The sequence below is a fragment of the Tupaia chinensis genome, unplaced genomic scaffold (genome assembly GCF_000334495.1).
Source record: "Tupaia chinensis unplaced genomic scaffold, TupChi_1.0 Scaffold000231_2, whole genome shotgun sequence".
Classification (NCBI taxonomy): Eukaryota; Metazoa; Chordata; class Mammalia; order Scandentia; family Tupaiidae; genus Tupaia; species Tupaia belangeri.
The window spans coordinates 3,528,436-3,547,037 of NW_006159707.1; the positions used below are offsets into that span (position 1 = coordinate 3,528,436).

General features: G+C 43.3%; 1 protein-coding gene across 1 annotated transcript in view; it reads right to left on the reverse strand.

The window, feature by feature from the left end:
- Positions 1-2,539: 2,539 nt before the first annotated feature.
- Positions 2,540-18,602, reverse strand: part of HS3ST2 (heparan sulfate-glucosamine 3-sulfotransferase 2) — a 107,731-nt gene continuing 91,668 nt past the window's right edge. Inside the window, exon 3 of the mRNA XM_006148318.2 lies at positions 2,540-3,993. Within this exon, the coding sequence (XP_006148380.1) occupies positions 3,375-3,993 (619 nt within the window). The 3' untranslated portion in view covers positions 2,540-3,374. The remainder of the gene's footprint in view (positions 3,994-18,602) is intronic.

The window sequence follows — 18,602 nt, forward strand, 5'->3', positions numbered from 1 at the left end:
ACTACCATTTTGGATTTCTGTGTCAGTAGCCTAGCCAAACACACACACACACACACACACACACATACACTCACACTCAATCTCAGGAGTCTTTTTAGTCTCAGACTGAATAGTCAAACGTCATCTATTTAAACCATACTAATTTGGAATTTGTGCAAGTTTGCCATGGGGCAACCTGGGTGAAAGAGTATATTTGCACTGAATTAAAAATCAGAGTTTGTTGAGCAGATCCATGTACTCAAAGTTTCACTCATTTAGACTACGAGTTTTGAGATACTTCAGAATCGTTTATTTGCATACCATGATTGATGTGCTCATTACAATGGACTCATACCTGTTCATTAATACTTGGAGGTTACTTAATCCGGGCAATCTGAGAATGCTTGTAATGCAAAGGAATAAAGTTGCATTGATACACACGAAACTCAGACTCTTCTTTAAATTTTTTTTTTTTAGAGGTTTTTGCTATAGGGCACGTGTGCTCACCAGAAAGGCAGAGAGGGAGAGAGACAGAAAGTGAGAAATCACCCCCAGGGAGGGGGAGGGGGATGGCCACACTGTAATTCCTTCTCCTCCATTCTTCTCTCGGGATCTTGGGCATGCACCCACACACCCGGCGTGAGTTTAAGCCACCAGGTCTGGGACTTGAACCACGGTCGACTACATGGGAGTCCAGGGACATAGCCATTACGCCAACTGCTGTTCCCTTTTCTTTAATTCTTACCGGACTTTTTCTAATTCGAATAAACAAGCAGAACTCACCAACTCTTTCCTGCATGTTTCTTTAATGTCCCAGTGTAATTCAGTCTCCTTTTGGATACAGCTTTGGCTACCCTGTGACCCAAGATCACAGACACCAGATACGCTGGGATGAGGAATGTATAAGGGCCATTTATTAATATCTGCCCTCACACCATCCTTCTCTAGTCACCACAGGTTCAGGCCCCAGCTTCTAGGCCGAAGCAGCTCTCAGTCCTCTCCATGTCAGTTCTCCATACCCACAGAGAAGGTACAGGGGGCAGACGTATGACTTCTCGGTACCATGTATCCAATGATTTGATGTCCTGGAAAATTAAAGGCAGGGGAATGAACCAAGACACAGAACTAACGTCTTAGACTTTGTGTCTTCCATCCTTGTAAGCCAGAACCAGATGTTCAGGAATTTGTGATGGCTGATGGAGCGCAGAAAGGTGAGGAGGTCCCTGGATATTCGGCAATCCTTCCTAGCCTCCTGTGGGTACCGCAGAGCTATCTGGGAAGAATGCCCCAGAAATACAAGACCATGGGACATCCTTCATGCTCCCAGATCTGAACATCCATCCACCCATGCATACGTTCACCCAGCAAACATTTTCTGTATCTCTACTACAAGGGAGCAAGACAGTTGTGGCCCTTGAAGAATTCATGGTCTATGGTAGCGGCAGATTTACAGAAATAATTATAATCTAGTGTGATAAAAAGTGTACTTGGGTTATGTACAAACTATCAAGTGAACATGAAAGAGTGACCAGATAACTCAGCTTGGCCAGAAAAGGCTTCATAAATATTGAGCAATCAACACGCAAGTAAAGTCTTACTGAGAGCACGGGTTTCCATCAGCAGGAGATGTGGGGATTCCAGACAAAGAAAATGGCATGGTCAGAGTCAGCAGATGGCATAGTGGTTACGTCACTGGACTCCAATATGGCCAACCACAGTTTAAGTCCTGGATCCAGCAACTTGAAAATCACACCAGGTACTTGTGTGTGCATGCCCAAAATTTCAGTTGGAGAACGAAGGACAAGGGATTAAGACATGGCCATTCCTCCTGGGAGGGTTGATTTCTCACTTTCCTGTTCACTGTCTCTGTCTCTCTCCAGCAAGTGCATACACCCTAAGACAGAAAACCTTTTAAAAAAAGAAAGAAAATGACATGGTCAAAAACACAGAGAAAGAAAAAGATCAGGAAAAGGCACACAGTTCTGTGAGGTTAGAACAGAGGATGAGGAAGCTGAAACGTAAGTTGAGATCATTGTGAGTGCCATGTTGCAGGATTCCATTATTAGTTATATGTACAAGACAAAGCTTGGAGCTCAGGCGCCTATCAGAGCTCCAAATGATGCAGGTCAGTGAGGGGTGCCAGGTCAGAGTGAAAAGTTGGGGAGTCCCATCCAAAGGCAGCAGCCAATTGTTGCCGAGCTGGAGTACAGGCTCAGTGTAGCCAAATTTCCATTTTATTTTTTTTTTTAAATAAGAGGCTGGGTATCCACATTTTTATATGAATAATCCCAATTTTTAATGGTTGGAAGTTATTTAAACACATCATTCTGCCAAATAAAAATATATCTGATGTTCCATCATCCATCAGACTTTTCCGTTTGGGAATTATAACCTCAAATTTCTAAGCAGAGAATTGACAGAGTCAGACTCATATTTCAGAAAGAGATGTCTCCACAGATCTCCACCCGCCTTTTCTGCCCCAGCCTCTGCCAGAAAGAACCTCTTTTCCCCATCTGTATGCCTTCTGCTTCTCCCCCACACAATCTTTGTAGGCCTCATTACCCTCCCAGACCATCACCAGCACCAGCTGCCATCTTGCACCGGGAATTGTTGAATGAATGAACCATGCTGCAGATTTGGCTTACAGAGAAAAGCTCGGCATTAAGGACACAAGAGAGCCATATTTATTTCACATGGACAAGCATGATTCCGTCGCATGCTGACATGAAAGCTCACATGAGCAAAGTACCCGTAACAGCAGAATTATGTGCTTTTGTCCACAGGGAGCAGGGAGAGTTCACAAAGTGGGTTTCAAAGACAGTATCCTTCAAGCACAATTGAGACCACAGCTCTGAAATCACTGGTTTATTTCACCATCAAAGGGTCTTCGAGGAATGGCCAAGGGGGTGCTTCTCACTTGGCAATCTCTCAGTGAGCTGCTAAGGTCTGAAGAGGACAGAGGATGGTCTCCCATCCCACCATCCAGGGCGGCTCAGGGAAATTAAGCTCAGAGGGAAGGTACATGCCACTTGGAATGAACAAGCCCACTCCGGGGGGACAGTGACAGGGACAGACTGCTGTGTTTATAGCAACGGAACCATCGCCACTTCTAATACTATCATCATGGGAAAATTCACTCTTCTTAAAGCCATTCCTCGTGGCCTCTTAGGGGAAGAAGGGAGAATGATTTGGGATCTTTGTCTGGACAGACTGGAGATAGCTAGTGACAGGGACCCTCTACTCCCTTGGCCTTAGCTGGGCTTCCTGGTTCCAAGATGATGACACCATGGTGGAAAAGGGGGCTGGAGCCTAGGTGTGTTTGGGCGAGGGATCAGAGGCTCTGGGAGCAAACCTTGTGGAAGAGGTGAGCAGACGAGCCCTTGCATCTGGATGGGTTACTCCCACCTGAAGTCCTGCCCCACCGTTTCATAAAATTTAATATTATAGGGTCTATAAAATTCCCGGAGCTGGTCTATCACTTCAGGATCAATCTGTACATGAGTTCTCCCTTTTGATTTGCCCAGACATCGAGGCAGGAGGCTTGATTCCGTTTTTTTCAAGCAAGGGAATCCTTTGGTCTTATTGAAGTAGAAGTGCTTGTCTGTGATAAATCTCTTAATGCCCAGGAAGTCCTGGACCCGCCCCATCTCGCCAGCTGGGTCGGTGATGAGCCGCTCACCGCTGACAAAGTGGATCTGAGCCAGCGGGAAGTACTGCAGCCAGCTCTCCAGGTGTAGCGCGTACATGCCGATGCGGATGGCGTTCCACGACACGTCCACCAGGCCCAGGGTGCGGTTGCGGAAGGAGAGGCCCTCGAAGGTGGGGATGTCGGGCTTCTTTGAGAGTGTCTGTGTATAATCCGAGATGGCGCGGGTCACCGGGTTCCGCACGACCACGATCAGCTTGGTGTCTCGAGACATGTTGAAGATCCGTCGAGGTGCCTCTTGAGTGACGAAGTAGCTGGGTGTCTTCTCCAGCGTGATCTGGGTCTCCAAGGTCCTGGGCATCAGGCTCCTGGGGGCAGGGGAGCAGAAGCAATATGTCATCAGACAAGATTCCCCTGGGGTGCCAGAACCCAGGCACAGGGACATCAGCCCCCTCTACCCAGTGACCTGTTGATTCCCTCCCCCACCCCTTCTCCTTCACATTTGAGACTTTCACCTGGTGAGAAGTCCACTTTAACGCTGGTTAAATTTTAAAAATCTTTTTTCTTTTTGGAGAAGGTTATTTTATTTTATTTTATTTTATTTTTATTTTTTGTGATAGGGCGCGTGCGCTCCCCAGACAGACAAAGAGAGACAGAGAGACAGAAAGTGAGAAATCACCCCCCAGGGGGGATGGCCATGCCGCAACCCCTTCTCCTCCATTCTCCTCTCGGGATCTTGGGCACGCACACACACGCGCCCGGCATGAGTTTTAAGCGCCTGGGTCTGGGACACGACCTGCGGTCGACTATATGGGAGTCCAGTGACATAGCCATTATGCTAACTGCTGGTCCAAATTTTAAAAATCTTTAACAGGTTTTCTTTAAGACTGAAACAACCTAAACATCCATAGGTAGGGTTAAATAGACTGTGGAATAGCCAAGTAGTAGAGTTACGTAGATTTGTATGTATTAATATGGAATGAATCCCAACATCATTGTTCCAATGATACAGGTAATTTATAATGGATGTGTATCTCCAGGAAGATATATATGAAATGGGTAAAAAGAGTTGCTTCTAGGCAGGTAACATGAGGTGGTGTAGAACTAAGAGATCAGGGATCAATGAGAAGTACTTTTTATTACATAATTTTTTATACTGCTTGAAAAGTTTAATGTGTTTCCTACACATTAAAAAAATACAAAATGAACTACTGAATATTGTTCTAGTAAAAGGTATTTTCCAAATATATTAAGAAAAACAATTTTTTATGGGGGAGACTTGTTCTGCAGGAATAGAAATGTTTTATAAATGGGTTCTGATGTCTTCTCCTGCCTAAACAAACAAACAAACAAACAAACAAAAAAACCATCTGAAATACATCCTTTGTGTAAACTTGAAGAAGCACAAAACTAGAGGCTGGTTGGGACCTCCATCAGAGGCTAGGTAATACAATTCCTCTCTCCCTGTTTTTAAAATTTCCCAGCTCTGCTTGAGACTTAAAAGATGATGGCTGAAGGCTATGAAGTCTCTTTCTTAGGTGTGTCTCTTTCTGGCCCTGACAGGAGAAGCACTCTCCTAGTCTTAACTGCTACTTCTTTCTGAAGGTCAAGTTCTACCCTTCATCTAGTTTTTCGTTCGTTTATTTTTGTTGTAGGATGCATACATTCACCAGAGACAGAGAGAGAGAAAATGAGAAATCACTACCCTCCCCACAGCCATACCGCAATCCCTTCTTCTCTACTCTCCTCTCAAGAGTTTAAGCACACATGTACGTGGCAGGTTTTTCAAACCACTGGGTCTGGGACTCAAATGGCACAGTCAGTCATGTGGGATCTAGCTGCCTTAACTACCACCCCACCTGATTGGCCTTAAATCAGTATTTATTGATCCTGGCTAAACAGTAGAACTAACTGAGGCAGTTTTTTGCTTCATTTTTAAAAAATACAGATGTCTGAGCCCTGTCCTAGACCAACTGCTTCACGATATTTAGAGTGGGTACTTTTTAAAAGCACCTCAGATTATTCGAATGTGAGGGCAGAGTTGAGAAACACCTTTCCCCAATTAGTCTCTCTCCAGTTCTAACACTATGATTTACCAACCTCCATGAAATTCCTCCTCACATCCTTTTTTAAAAATCTTTTTTAGGAATTATTTTATTTAACTTTATTTATTTATTTTAATTTGACCAGAGAAGGACAGAACAAGAGTGAGAGTGAGAGAGAGAGAGAAGGTGAGAAAGCAAGCCACCAGGTCTGGGACTCAAACTGTGGTTGGTCATGTGGGAGTCCAGTGCCCTGAACCACCATGCCACCTGTTGGCCCCGTTCCTCATTCTTTTGCAATACAGACAACTAGTTCCCAGTCTTCTGCTTCCCGGCTCGTATCATCATCTCCATTCAATAACCTGGCCTCCCAGTTCTTTCACTTTCACTATTTCATTTTCCCTTCACCAATTCTTCCTCATGGGCATATTTTTAGTCTTGTCAATGAAATTGTTCCTAACCTATAATGGTTAATCCTGAAATTTCACTCTAGGACTATGTAGTGGGCTGAATGATGATGCCCTAAAATATATGTCTACCCAGAACCTATGAATGTGTCCTTATTTGAGAAATAAAAAAGGTCTTTACAGATGTAATTAAGTTAAGGTCCTGGAGATAAGATCATCCTGGGTTAAGGTGGACCTTAAGCCCAATGATGAATGTTCTTATAAGAAAGGGAAGGGCAGAAAACAGACAGAGGGAATAAGGTGAATGAAGAATGAAGATGAAGGCAGAGCATGGGGCAATGTATCTGTAGGCTAAGAACACCAAGAGTTGACACCAGTCACCACTACACGCCAGGAGACAGGCATGGAAGACAGCCATCTTTCTTAGAGTATCCAGAAGAAATCACCCCTGCTAACAATTTCCTTCTGGGCTTCTAGCTTCTGACTGTGAAAGAATAAACTTCTGTTGTTTTAAGTTACGCAGTTGGCTATAATTTGTTGTGGCAGACATAGGAAAGTATAGATTACAATACAGTATCTTTCTCTCTTTACCACAGTCTCAAACTCATTATATCTATCTTCAAATTCATCTGTGATCCTCTTGAGTTCTCTTTCTTCCATACCTTCCTTGGACTCGATGAATAATGTCAATAGCATCATCATCAATCTGCTTGTATTGCTTGCTCTCCTGGTCTCTAATAACGCATTAGTCCAACCTTTCATCCTTTCTAACTCTATTCCTGGGCTGCCAGACAGCAGTGGAGAAAATTGCTAACCCTTACAAGTGGACCCTTTATATGTATATTAATTCTAGTTTTAGTTGAACCCTCAGCACTGTTCAATAATCTTCTATTTGTCTTCATATTCCCCCATCATTCTTAAGTAAATGTTCCAAATTCTCATCATGCACTTCCAACCCTACTCCTGCCACCTTGTCTTAACACACTAGTTTCTTAGTACACTAGAAAGCTGGCACACTCAACTCTCCCAACCTCATTCTCCTTCATTGTGAAAGCAACCGTTATCTGTATTCATCTAAGACCATCCTACTGGTCTCAAAGAACAAGAGCCCACTAATGGACACAAGCTCACCTGTCCATCTGTGCTCTAAGCTCCCTTCCCTCTTGATACATTAGCCCCTGAACCTTAAAATTCTCTGTGCAGTTAGTGTAATGGCTATGTCTCTGGACTCCCACATAGTCGACCACAGTTCGCGTCCCGGACCCGGTGGCTTAAAACTCACGTCAGGTGCGTGTACGTGCGTGCCCAAGATCCCAAGAGGAGAATGGAGGAGAAGGGATTGCGATGTGGCCATCCCCCACAACCCCCCGGGGGTGATTTCTCGCTTTCTGTCTCTCTGTTTCTCTCTGTCTGTCTGGCAAGCACACGCACCCTATAGCAAAAACCTCTCAAAAAAAAAAAATTCTCTGTGCAACTGGGCTGACACAACTGATATTTTGCTTCCAAGCCCAAGGTCTATATGGATCCTTGTGAATTGAAAATTTTAATAGTATTTGTTAGTTTTGAGTAGGTCAATTTAAAAAAAAATGATAAAATTTTGAGCAATCACAAGTGCACTTAAATAGAAGTATTTGGCAGGACTTTTATCATATTATAAAGTTGGCACACATTGTAATTATATGTTGGCCTTTATGATGAGAATAAATAAAATAACATAAATGAGATAGTGCATTTAAACTCGGTGTAAGAACTTTCCAAACTCTATGGGGGTTATTGATGTAAAGGTCTTCCCCAACACAAAGAAGCTGACTTGATGAGCTATTAAACAGATTTCTTCGCAATATCCTTTAATACACTAGAGGACAGTGAAGAGAAGTGAGGGTGCAACATTTTTCAGGCTTATTTGACTGTTGAGCTATGGATTTTTGCCAGTGGTACCAATTAATATCTTGTTTTGTTACCAGTTTGGAAAATTTTGATCAGTTCCAGTAATCTCCAGAGTATCACATCATTCCCCACCTGTGCACTCAAGTGAAGCTCCCCCCTTTTAACACCTAATTAGTCTATCACTTGCAAACCCAATGACCAATACTAAGAAAGACCTAAGAACCACTGTAAACAACACCACTGTAGTTATGCCATGAGTTGAAGGGCTCTGTGTACTTCAGATTTTCTCTCTCTCACTAAAGAACATGCTGGCATATTTATTTCTCCTCCAGCCACTGGAATAGAGAAACGGAGGCCTGTGGGATGATAATATACAGGGAGATCGTATATACATCTCCAAGCCCTGTGCACGTTGTGGGTGAGCATCAGACTTTGCCTTGAGGCCCATATTTCCTCCTTATGTCACTGTTTAAAATTTGCTTACTTGTTTCCAGCTGTAAACCAACAGCTGATCTTTTCTCTCACCTTGTAACCCTCCTAAGCTTCTGCCTCCTTTTTTTTTTTTTCTATGTTGTTCTGCAAAATTACTGAGAGAATCATCTAACACTCACTGTTTGGACTTACCCTCCATCTGTTATTAACTTGCTCAGCAAGTGAAGGCCCCGAGATTTTCCACTGAGGAACTGCCACTCCTACTTTCGACAAAAGCTTAGTGGGCCAAGGGTTGGGTACATAATCAAACTTAGAGCCAATAAGTGCCCATCGTGCTGTAAAGACTAAAAATGTATCATAAAGACAGAGCACTTCCAACCAGACACAGAAAGCTAGAAGAGATCCCTATAAGTTTCTGTTACCAAATCACCATGGCTCTCTGGATTCTTGCACTTTTCTGAAACCTGTGAGTTATTGCATACCCTTTCGAAAAAAGTATTACTACATTAAGTTAGTCAGTTGATTTCTGTTGTTTACAACCCAAGAATGCTAACCTATCTTTTACAATCTGGCTTCTCCTTTATTCTGGAAGCTACACTCACTCCTTTGATTATTAATTCCATGAGGACAGAGCAGGCAGTGTAGTATGTGTGGCTGTATCTCGGAGGACACCACACTCCACGGCACAAGTAAGGTCTCCATCAATATTTATGAGGTTTAAGTGAAGCCAACAGCCTGTCTAATCTAGTTAAGCTTTGAAGGCCTCACTCGCTTTGCAAATTCCCAGCTCTTCAAGCCATTTGGGATCTTCCCAATGGTCTATCTTCCACTACTCTCATGCTGCATGATCCTGCTGGATGACCTAATTCTATAACCACCATTTCAGAGATGTCAACTCACAAATCTAACTGCAGCTCCAACTGTAAGCTTTCCTATTTTACAAACTTGAAAATCCAAGAGTCTATGGACTCAACAGCTGAAGTCACCATTTTACTTCCCAAACTTCTCTTTTGCTGGTTTTTCAAATATTATCATGAAAGCAGAAAAAAAATTAAAAAACTCAAAACCTTTTTTTTTTTTTTCTGTTGGGGTGTGTGTGTGTGTGTGTGTGCAGAGGGCATGTGTACTCACTGGAGAGAGATGGAGGTGAGAGGAAGGGGGGAGTGAGAAGGCAAGCACCTCCCGTGGGGAATGGTCATACCGCAATCCCTTCTTTTCCATCCCTACTTCCTCTGGGGATTTTGGGCATGCATGCACACAAGTCTGGTGTGTTTTTTTGTCACCAGGTCTGAGACTTGAACCAAGCAGTTTACCGTATGGGATCTATCTGTCCTAACCATGATGCCAGCTATTAAACAGATTTCTTCGCAATATCCTTTAATACACTAGAGGACAGTGAAGAGAAGTGAGGGTGCAACATTTTTCAGGCTTATTTGACTGTTGAGCTATGGATTTTTGCCAGTGGTACCAATTAATATCTTGTTTTGTTACCAGTTTGGAAAATTTTGATCAGTTCCAGTAATCTCCAGAGTATCACATCATTCCCCACCTGTGCACTCAAGTGAAGCTCCCCCCTTTTAACACCTAATTAGTCTATCACTTGCAAACCCAATGACCAATACTAAGAAAGAGCTAAGAACCACTGTAAACAACACCACTGTAGTTATGCCATGAGTTGAAGGGCTCTGTGTACTTCAGATTTTCTCTCTCTCACTAAAGAACATGCTGGCATATTTATTTCTCCTCCAGCCACTGGAATAGAGAAACGGAGGCCTGTGGGATGATAATATACAGGGAGATCGTATATACATCTCCAAGCCCTGTGCACGTTGTGGGTGAGCATCAGACTTTGCCTTGAGGCCCATATTTCCTCCTTATGTCACTGTTTAAAATTTGCTTACTTGTTTCCAGCTGTAAACCAACAGCTGATCTTTTCTCTCACCTTGTAACCCTCCTAAGCTTCTGCCTCCTTTTTTTTTTTTTCTATGTTGTTCTGCAAAATTACTGAGAGAATCATCTAACACTCACTGTTTGGACTTACCCTCCATCTGTTATTAACTTGCTCAGCTACATCTGGTAATGGCCCCAGATTTTCCACTGAGGAACTGCCACTCCTACTTTCGACAAAAGCTTAGTGGGCCAAGGGTTGGGTACATAATCAAACTTAGAGCCAATAAGTGCCCATCGTGCTGTAAAGACTAAAAATGTATCATAAAGACAGAGCACTTCCAACCAGACACAGAAAGCTAGAAGAGATCCCTATAAGTTTCTGTTACCAAATCACCATGGCTCTCTGGATTCTTGCACTTTTCTGAAACCTGTGAGTTATTGCATACCCTTTCGAAAAAAGTATTACTACATTAAGTTAGTCAGTTGATTTCTGTTGTTTACAACCCAAGAATGCTAACCTATCTTTTACAATCTGGCTTCTCCTTTATTCTGGAAGCTACACTCACTCCTTTGATTATTAATTCCATGAGGACAGAGCAGGCAGTGTAGTATGTGTGGCTGTATCTCGGAGGACACCACACTCCACGGCACAAGTAAGGTCTCCATCAATATTTATGAGGTTTAAGTGAAGCCAACAGCCTGTCTAATCTAGTTAAGCTTTGAAGGCCTCACTCGCTTTGCAAATTCCCAGCTCTTCAAGCCATTTGGGATCTTCCCAATGGTCTATCTTCCACTACTCTCATGCTGCATGATCCTGCTGGATGACCTAATTCTATAACCACCATTTCAGAGATGTCAACTCACAAATCTAACTGCAGCTCCAACTGTAAGCTTTCCTATTTTACAAACTTGAAAATCCAAGAGTCTATGGACTCAACAGCTGAAGTCACCATTTTACTTCCCAAACTTCTCTTTTGCTGGTTTTTCAAATATTATCATGAAAGCAGAAAAAAAATTAAAAAACTCAAAACCTTTTTTTTTTTTTTCTGTTGGGGTGTGTGTGTGTGTGTGTGTGCAGAGGGCATGTGTACTCACTGGAGAGAGATGGAGGTGAGAGGAAGGGGGGAGTGAGAAGGCAAGCACCTCCCGTGGGGAATGGTCATACCGCAATCCCTTCTTTTCCATCCCTACTTCCTCTGGGGATTTTGGGCATGCATGCACACAAGTCTGGTGTGTTTTTTTGTCACCAGGTCTGAGACTTGAACCAAGCAGTTTACCGTATGGGATCTATCTGTCCTAACCATGATGCCAACATCTGGTAATGGCCCCAGATTTTCCACTGAGGAACTGCCACTCCTACTTTCGACAAAAGCTTAGTGGGCCAAGGGTTGGGTACATAATCAAACTTAGAGCCAATAAGTGCCCATCGTGCTGTAAAGACTAAAAATGTATCATAAAGACAGAGCACTTCCAACCAGACACAGAAAGCTAGAAGAGATCCCTATAAGTTTCTGTTACCAAATCACCATGGCTCTCTGGATTCTTGCACTTTTCTGAAACCTGTGAGTTATTGCATACCCTTTCGAAAAAAGTATTACTACATTAAGTTAGTCAGTTGATTTCTGTTGTTTACAACCCAAGAATGCTAACCTATCTTTTACAATCTGGCTTCTCCTTTATTCTGGAAGCTACACTCACTCCTTTGATTATTAATTCCATGAGGACAGAGCAGGCAGTGTAGTATGTGTGGCTGTATCTCGGAGGACACCACACTCCACGGCACAAGTAAGGTCTCCATCAATATTTATGAGGTTTAAGTGAAGCCAACAGCCTGTCTAATCTAGTTAAGCTTTGAAGGCCTCACTCGCTTTGCAAATTCCCAGCTCTTCAAGCCATTTGGGATCTTCCCAATGGTCTATCTTCCACTACTCTCATGCTGCATGATCCTGCTGGATGACCTAATTCTATAACCACCATTTCAGAGATGTCAACTCACAAATCTAACTGCAGCTCCAACTGTAAGCTTTCCTATTTTACAAACTTGAAAATCCAAGAGTCTATGGACTCAACAGCTGAAGTCACCATTTTACTTCCCAAACTTCTCTTTTGCTGGTTTTTCAAATATTATCATGAAAGCAGAAAAAAAATTAAAAAACTCAAAACCTTTTTTTTTTTTTTCTGTTGGGGTGTGTGTGTGTGTGTGTGTGCAGAGGGCATGTGTACTCACTGGAGAGAGATGGAGGTGAGAGGAAGGGGGGAGTGAGAAGGCAAGCACCTCCCGTGGGGAATGGTCATACCGCAATCCCTTCTTTTCCATCCCTACTTCCTCTGGGGATTTTGGGCATGCATGCACACAAGTCTGGTGTGTTTTTTTGTCACCAGGTCTGAGACTTGAACCAAGCAGTTTACCGTATGGGATCTATCTGTCCTAACCATGATGCCACTGACTTGCCCTAGAATCATTCTCAACTCTCCTTCACACCTACTGTCTTTTATTCTTGTAAGTTTTACCTCTTTAGCCTTCTTAAATCTTGTCCTTTCTCTCCTGGCCCATTCACACAACCCCAGGGTCATCTCTTCCTCAGATAATAGATTTCATGTTTCCACTTTCTTCACCCTTTCCATCCATTCTGCATTCTGTGACTACCAGAGAATCCAGTCACAGATTCTAGAGCAAATCCAGTCATGTCAACAACCAATGATTCTTTACAATAAAGCCCATATTCCTCAGCTTGGCACTCAAGGTTCCTGCCTACATTGCTAGAATTAATCTCTTACCACTTTCTGGTTAACCAATGCTCAGGTCAGGCTGAGCACAAAACCTCCTCTCCAAACATGTCCCTGCTTCTTCATGTGTATTTTGCACTTGCTGAGTTTTTCACTTTTTAAGACTCTAGATCACCTTTCTTGTCTCTCTTGCCCCAGTGAATACCTACTCATATCTGCAAGTCCAAACTTAAAGTCACACCTTCTGTGAACCCTTTCCTATAGGGCACAATTGCTCACCAGGGAGACAGAGACAGAGGGACAGAAAGTGAGAAATCACCCCCAGGGAGAATAACCACGCCACAATCCTGTCTTCTACTTTCTCCTCGCGGGATTTTGGGTACATGCGTACATGTGCCTGGTGTGAGTTTTAAGTCACTGGGTCTGAGACTCAAACTGTAGTTGACTACATGGGCATCCAGTGGTATAACCATTATGGCATCTGCTGCTCCGGTGATTCCTCTCTTGTAATCTCATGGCACTTTGAATGCATATCCACTTTCTAGCACCCTCATCCCACAATGCAGTAATTATTGCAGGTCACCAATAACTTGGCCATGTTTCTTGTTCATTTTTGCCTTCCTAGCACAATACCTGATATACTATATGTGTTCAGTAAATGGGCCAAAGATCCAGTGTCAGAGGTAGATGTTTACTGAAAAGAGATCATGGAGTCCTCACAAGTCATCAGTGTTGGTTTCTAAAACCTAGCCCTCCTTTAGCTTTCTGGCCTTGAACAGGGGATGGTTTTGGTAAATAATCCTTGAAGGAGCTTTTCTATTGTTTTATAGATTCTATTGTAAACACAAGTGCTCTGGCTTACAGACTAAAGGGGAGTCCAAGCTACCTTTCCACCAAAACTTCCGAATGGAAGAAGGTAAAATGGGACAAAGGAAAATACCTCCAGCCAGCCCTGTAGTGCAGCAAGTGAAATGCCATGCACAGAGAATCAGATCTTACATGGCTGACCATGGTTGGAATCCTTATTCCCAGCAGTTTGAAAACATGGGTGCATGTGCGCCCCCAATTTTGATGGGATAGAGAAATGGAGGAATAAGGACTGCAGTGTGACCACGCTCTATTGGGGGAGAACTTTCTCCCCCTCTCTCTCTTGCCCCTGGCAGGTACACAATGTCCTCCGGCAATAACAAGAAGGGAAGGAAAACGGAACACATCCCGTGCCATTTCTTTCTTGCCATCTGCATATTGTTCCTATACCAAGGCTTTGCAGTGTGGCTGGAGGGGAGGTGGGATGGAGTCAAGCTGCATGTGGGGACTTCTGAAGCAATGCCAATGCGTGGACCCACGTCAGACTAATTAAATGAAAAACTCTGGGTGTAGAGCCTAGTTATGTGCAATTTGAAAGCTCCCCAGATGATTCTGAGACCACCAGAGCTAAGAACCACTGCTGTGGACTGCACGTTCCTTCAGCACACATCCTCTAAGACAGTTACTCATGAGTGTTGGCGAGGGCGCTTCACAGAGGAAAAGACCTCAGACCCTCTTCAGTACATTCTGATTTCAATAGGTTTGGGATGCAGTCCATGAGTCCACATTTTAAACAATCTCTCTGGGATTCTTATGATCAGAGAAGATTGAGAAGCACAGCCTTAATGAAAGGTATGCTCCTAAGTTATATGACCACACTCTTTGCTTTCTAATATATATTTATTTGTATGTTTACTGTCCCTGTCTGCCCTCTCCCCCTTGAAGATACTGAATTTGGAGTTAGGGTTGTCCTTGATTGTATTCACTGCTGTATTCTCAGCACCTAGAAGAGGCTGACATTTAGTAAGGGTTCAGAAGATATTTGTGGAAGGGAAAAAAAATAAAGACACGATTTTAATCTGGGAATGAGGCAGAATGATACCATGTGTACTACTGGAGATGTGGCCCTCCAAGTCTGTACTCCAGCTCAGCCACAGTGGGCAGGCCGTTGGGCACTGTCGTACCACATAGGGACCAAATGCAAGAGCCCTGGGTTCAGTTCCTACCTTTACCCTGGCTGGCTGGGAAGTGGGTGAGGGCAGGGATTGTGGCATGTCAAAACCCAGTTGGGAGTCTCTCTCTCTCAGAGAACAAATAACCTTAAAAAAAAAAGTTTGTACCCTATCACTCTAAGGGAAAAATTACAGACTTCTTGTGGCCCTTACCAAAAAAAACCCCCAAAAAACAAAAAAAAACAAAAAACCAACAACAAAAATATTATCACACCAGGCGTGTGTGGTGCGTGCCCAAGATCCTGAGAGGAGAATGGAGGAGAAGGGATTGAGGCGTGGCCATCCCCGCTGGGGGGTGATTTCTTGCTTTCTGTCTCTCTGTCTCTCGCTGTCTTTCTGGCAAGTGCACACACCGTGTAGCCAAAACCTCTCCAACAAAAACAAAAACGAAAACAAAAACAAAAACAAATTAAAAAGGAAAAGTTATCCAGATATTCTCTTGTTATCTGGAGGCTCTCTGGAAGTTATATTTTTGACCCACACTGGACAACTCACCATCTACACAGGGTCATCCTGCGCGTGCGTACAGCACGTGGGAGCCTGTAGAAGCAGGCCATCGCTGGACACTTACAGGCCCAGTGCATATCTGATTCTTGCCAATAGGACTCTCTGGAAGATTTCCTTTTCTGCTGAATTTGTATGCTCCGGGTATGTGTGCTGGAAGGCCCGGTTGCCTGGGGGACTTTGGTGATTTATTAGCTCCTAACTGGGCAACCAGGCTCCTTGAAAATCATTGCAGTCTCCGGAGGGATAATTAGGAGCAGAAGAGGAGGGAAAAAAGCCTTATTGCAAGAAACTGGTTCTTAGACTAAATCTGCTAAACCCCCACGCTCTGAGCCAAGCGGCAGGCACAGCACCTGTGGCCGTTTATCCTCGTCTGGTTGAGCACAGACAGACATGAGTTTCCTTGTGTGTTGTGGGAGCGCTTTCTTCCATAGCCCCAAATCCTTACACTTATGTGACCCAGGAGCAAAACACTAAATTCCAGCTTAAACTCCATCAATCATTCTTCATTGCTCACAGGAGAAAGTCCTTAACAGGATTTCCATGGCTCATCCTGATCCTTCCCATGGCCACTCTTGGGCTTTGACCAGACTAGACTAGTCCTAGTTCAGTCCGTACTTCCCGGAGACTGTATTTTGGACTCAAAAGCCCAAATACGCTGTGCCTTTTGTGTGAAGCCCTCCTTAACTCTCTGGCAAAATTTCATTTCTTAGCTCATTATCACCGCCATCATGAAGTCTTCCCTCAGTGGATCCTATTATTTCTCCCTTCCTAAAAGAGTTAGGCCCTTTTTTCCTCCCTTAATCTTTGTGATTCCATGGTACACACTACAGAAACAACCCATTTTGACACATTATCTGCATCTATCTTCCCTCTAGACTATAAGGTCTCTGAAGGCAGGAATCATGACAGTCACATCTCTGTATCCACAATGCCTAGTCCTACATCTGGTATGCATTCATTCATTAGTCAAACATTTATTGAGTATCTACTATATGCCAGGAACACAAAGATAAGTGAGGTGTAATCTCTTTCCTTAAGGAGTTGTGGATGAGCTGGGACTGAAGACGGTTGGGTTCCTTTTCCTAGTGTGAGGGCCTGCATTTGAACATGTCTTCCTATAAGAACTGGTAGCTTCTTCCTTCTGGCAGGATTATCTGTGACAGAACCTGGTTTCCCATAAGTATTCAGAGTTCCTAGATGCTCAGAATCCTGCTTTCCCAGTCAACAGCTGGCCTCTAAGCCCAATCAACCATGCACTTGATTATCCTGAGGTTGACAAGGCTACTCTCATCCCTGCCCTATAAAAAGGGAAGCTGGTGAACTTACGGGGGGTACTGTCCTTGCCCTTGAGTAAACACTCACAGTTGGTCCAGGCTCTAGCAGGCTCTTCACACTCATTGTGATTTGGGAAGATAGGGTAACCTTGTATTCTTGCCTTTTCTGTTGCAAGCCCTGGCTTGGAAGTGTCCCCAGTGGAGTTTACATATTCTTTGACCCATACCTTGTGTATAAGGAATTGGTCCTGAGTCTTGCCATGTGACAGGTTGTATTGCAAATGGAGTTGGGATGGTTTATTCTTGTTTCCTCACCTCCTTTCTTATCACTTTTGAAGGGCACAGGGTAAACAACTTTTGTTACTAGTTGTACTGTGCTTGCATGCTTGTTACATAATTATGACTTTGCTGTTTCACACCATTGAGTGTAATGGGACAGTTTGGCTTTGGCAATGAACCATTATTGTCTGCAGCCCCTTTAAGAAAAAGGAGTACCTCCTTAGCTCCATGCTGCCCAGCTAGCTAGCCCTTCTCTGCTTGACCTTGGTTCTGGCTGGTGAACCCCAATGACCTTGGCTTGGCTCAGTCTTGGCTCAGCTCATCTCAGCTCCACACACTGTGAGCTCCAAGAGGGAGGAAACACTCTGTGAGTTGTTCTCCATTTGCATCACAAGCTCCAAGCTTGCAAGCTCAGCTATGGGCTTTGTGAAACTACTAGCTTTGTGAGCTCACCTTGAACTCAACAATAAACAACATAACATCAGTGTCTTGTGTCCTTTTTCAACTCCCTGAGTCTCTATTTGACCCACCCTTCAGAAGAGAAAAGAACCTCATAAAATATAGATGGAGACTACAAGGGCTCCTCCTTACATGATATATACACATAGAAGACAGAGGGTTACTTTAATGGCTGGTTAGAAGTATAGGATTTGGAGTCAAAGAGAGCTGAGTCTGAGTCTTGCTAACCACAAGAAATGGGTACAGAGCAGACATCAGCCATACACATGGTCATTGATGTCCTGGACATAAGCAAGCTAATAGCTAACATTCAGTGTGCAGTGATTGGACCAGATGCTGTTCTCAGTTCTGAGCATAAATCTTCTCACTCAGTCTTCACAATAACCCTACAGAGTTTGCACTCACATGCCTGTTTTGAGGCTGAGAAACTAGGACACAGAGAACTAAAGTAAATCACCAAAGCAACACAGTCAGTTGCAGAATCTGGATTCAAGTGCAACTCTAGCACTAGAAGAAAATGTGAGAATATAAAAATTAATCTTGGCATGGGGACAGCCCTTCTAGGCATGAGACAAAAATTATGAAGGAAAAGATTGAAAAGTTAAACTATAGGAAAAATGTAAATCTCTGGAATGGAAAAATACGTAAATTAAATAAAAAGAAAATGATGAACAGGAAATACATTTGCAACGTGTACAGTAGAGACACAATAGGATGGTTTCATACATGCTTTATAAACACACTTATACAAGGTACATATGTTTTTTCGACTTCTTGAAGATCAATAAGTAAAGGACAACTATCCAGCAGAAGAAAGAAACCCAGGTCATAAGGAAAGATTTGCTAGAAAAAGAACTACAAGTGGGAAACAAACATATAAAAAGATACTTAACATTTCTCTTTTCTTTTTTTTTTCTTTTCTTTTTTCTTTCTTTCTCTCTTTCTTTTTTTTTGGAGAGGTTTTTGCTATAGGGCATGTGCACTTGCCAGAAAGACAGAGAGAGACAGAGAGACAGAAAGCGAGAAATCACCCC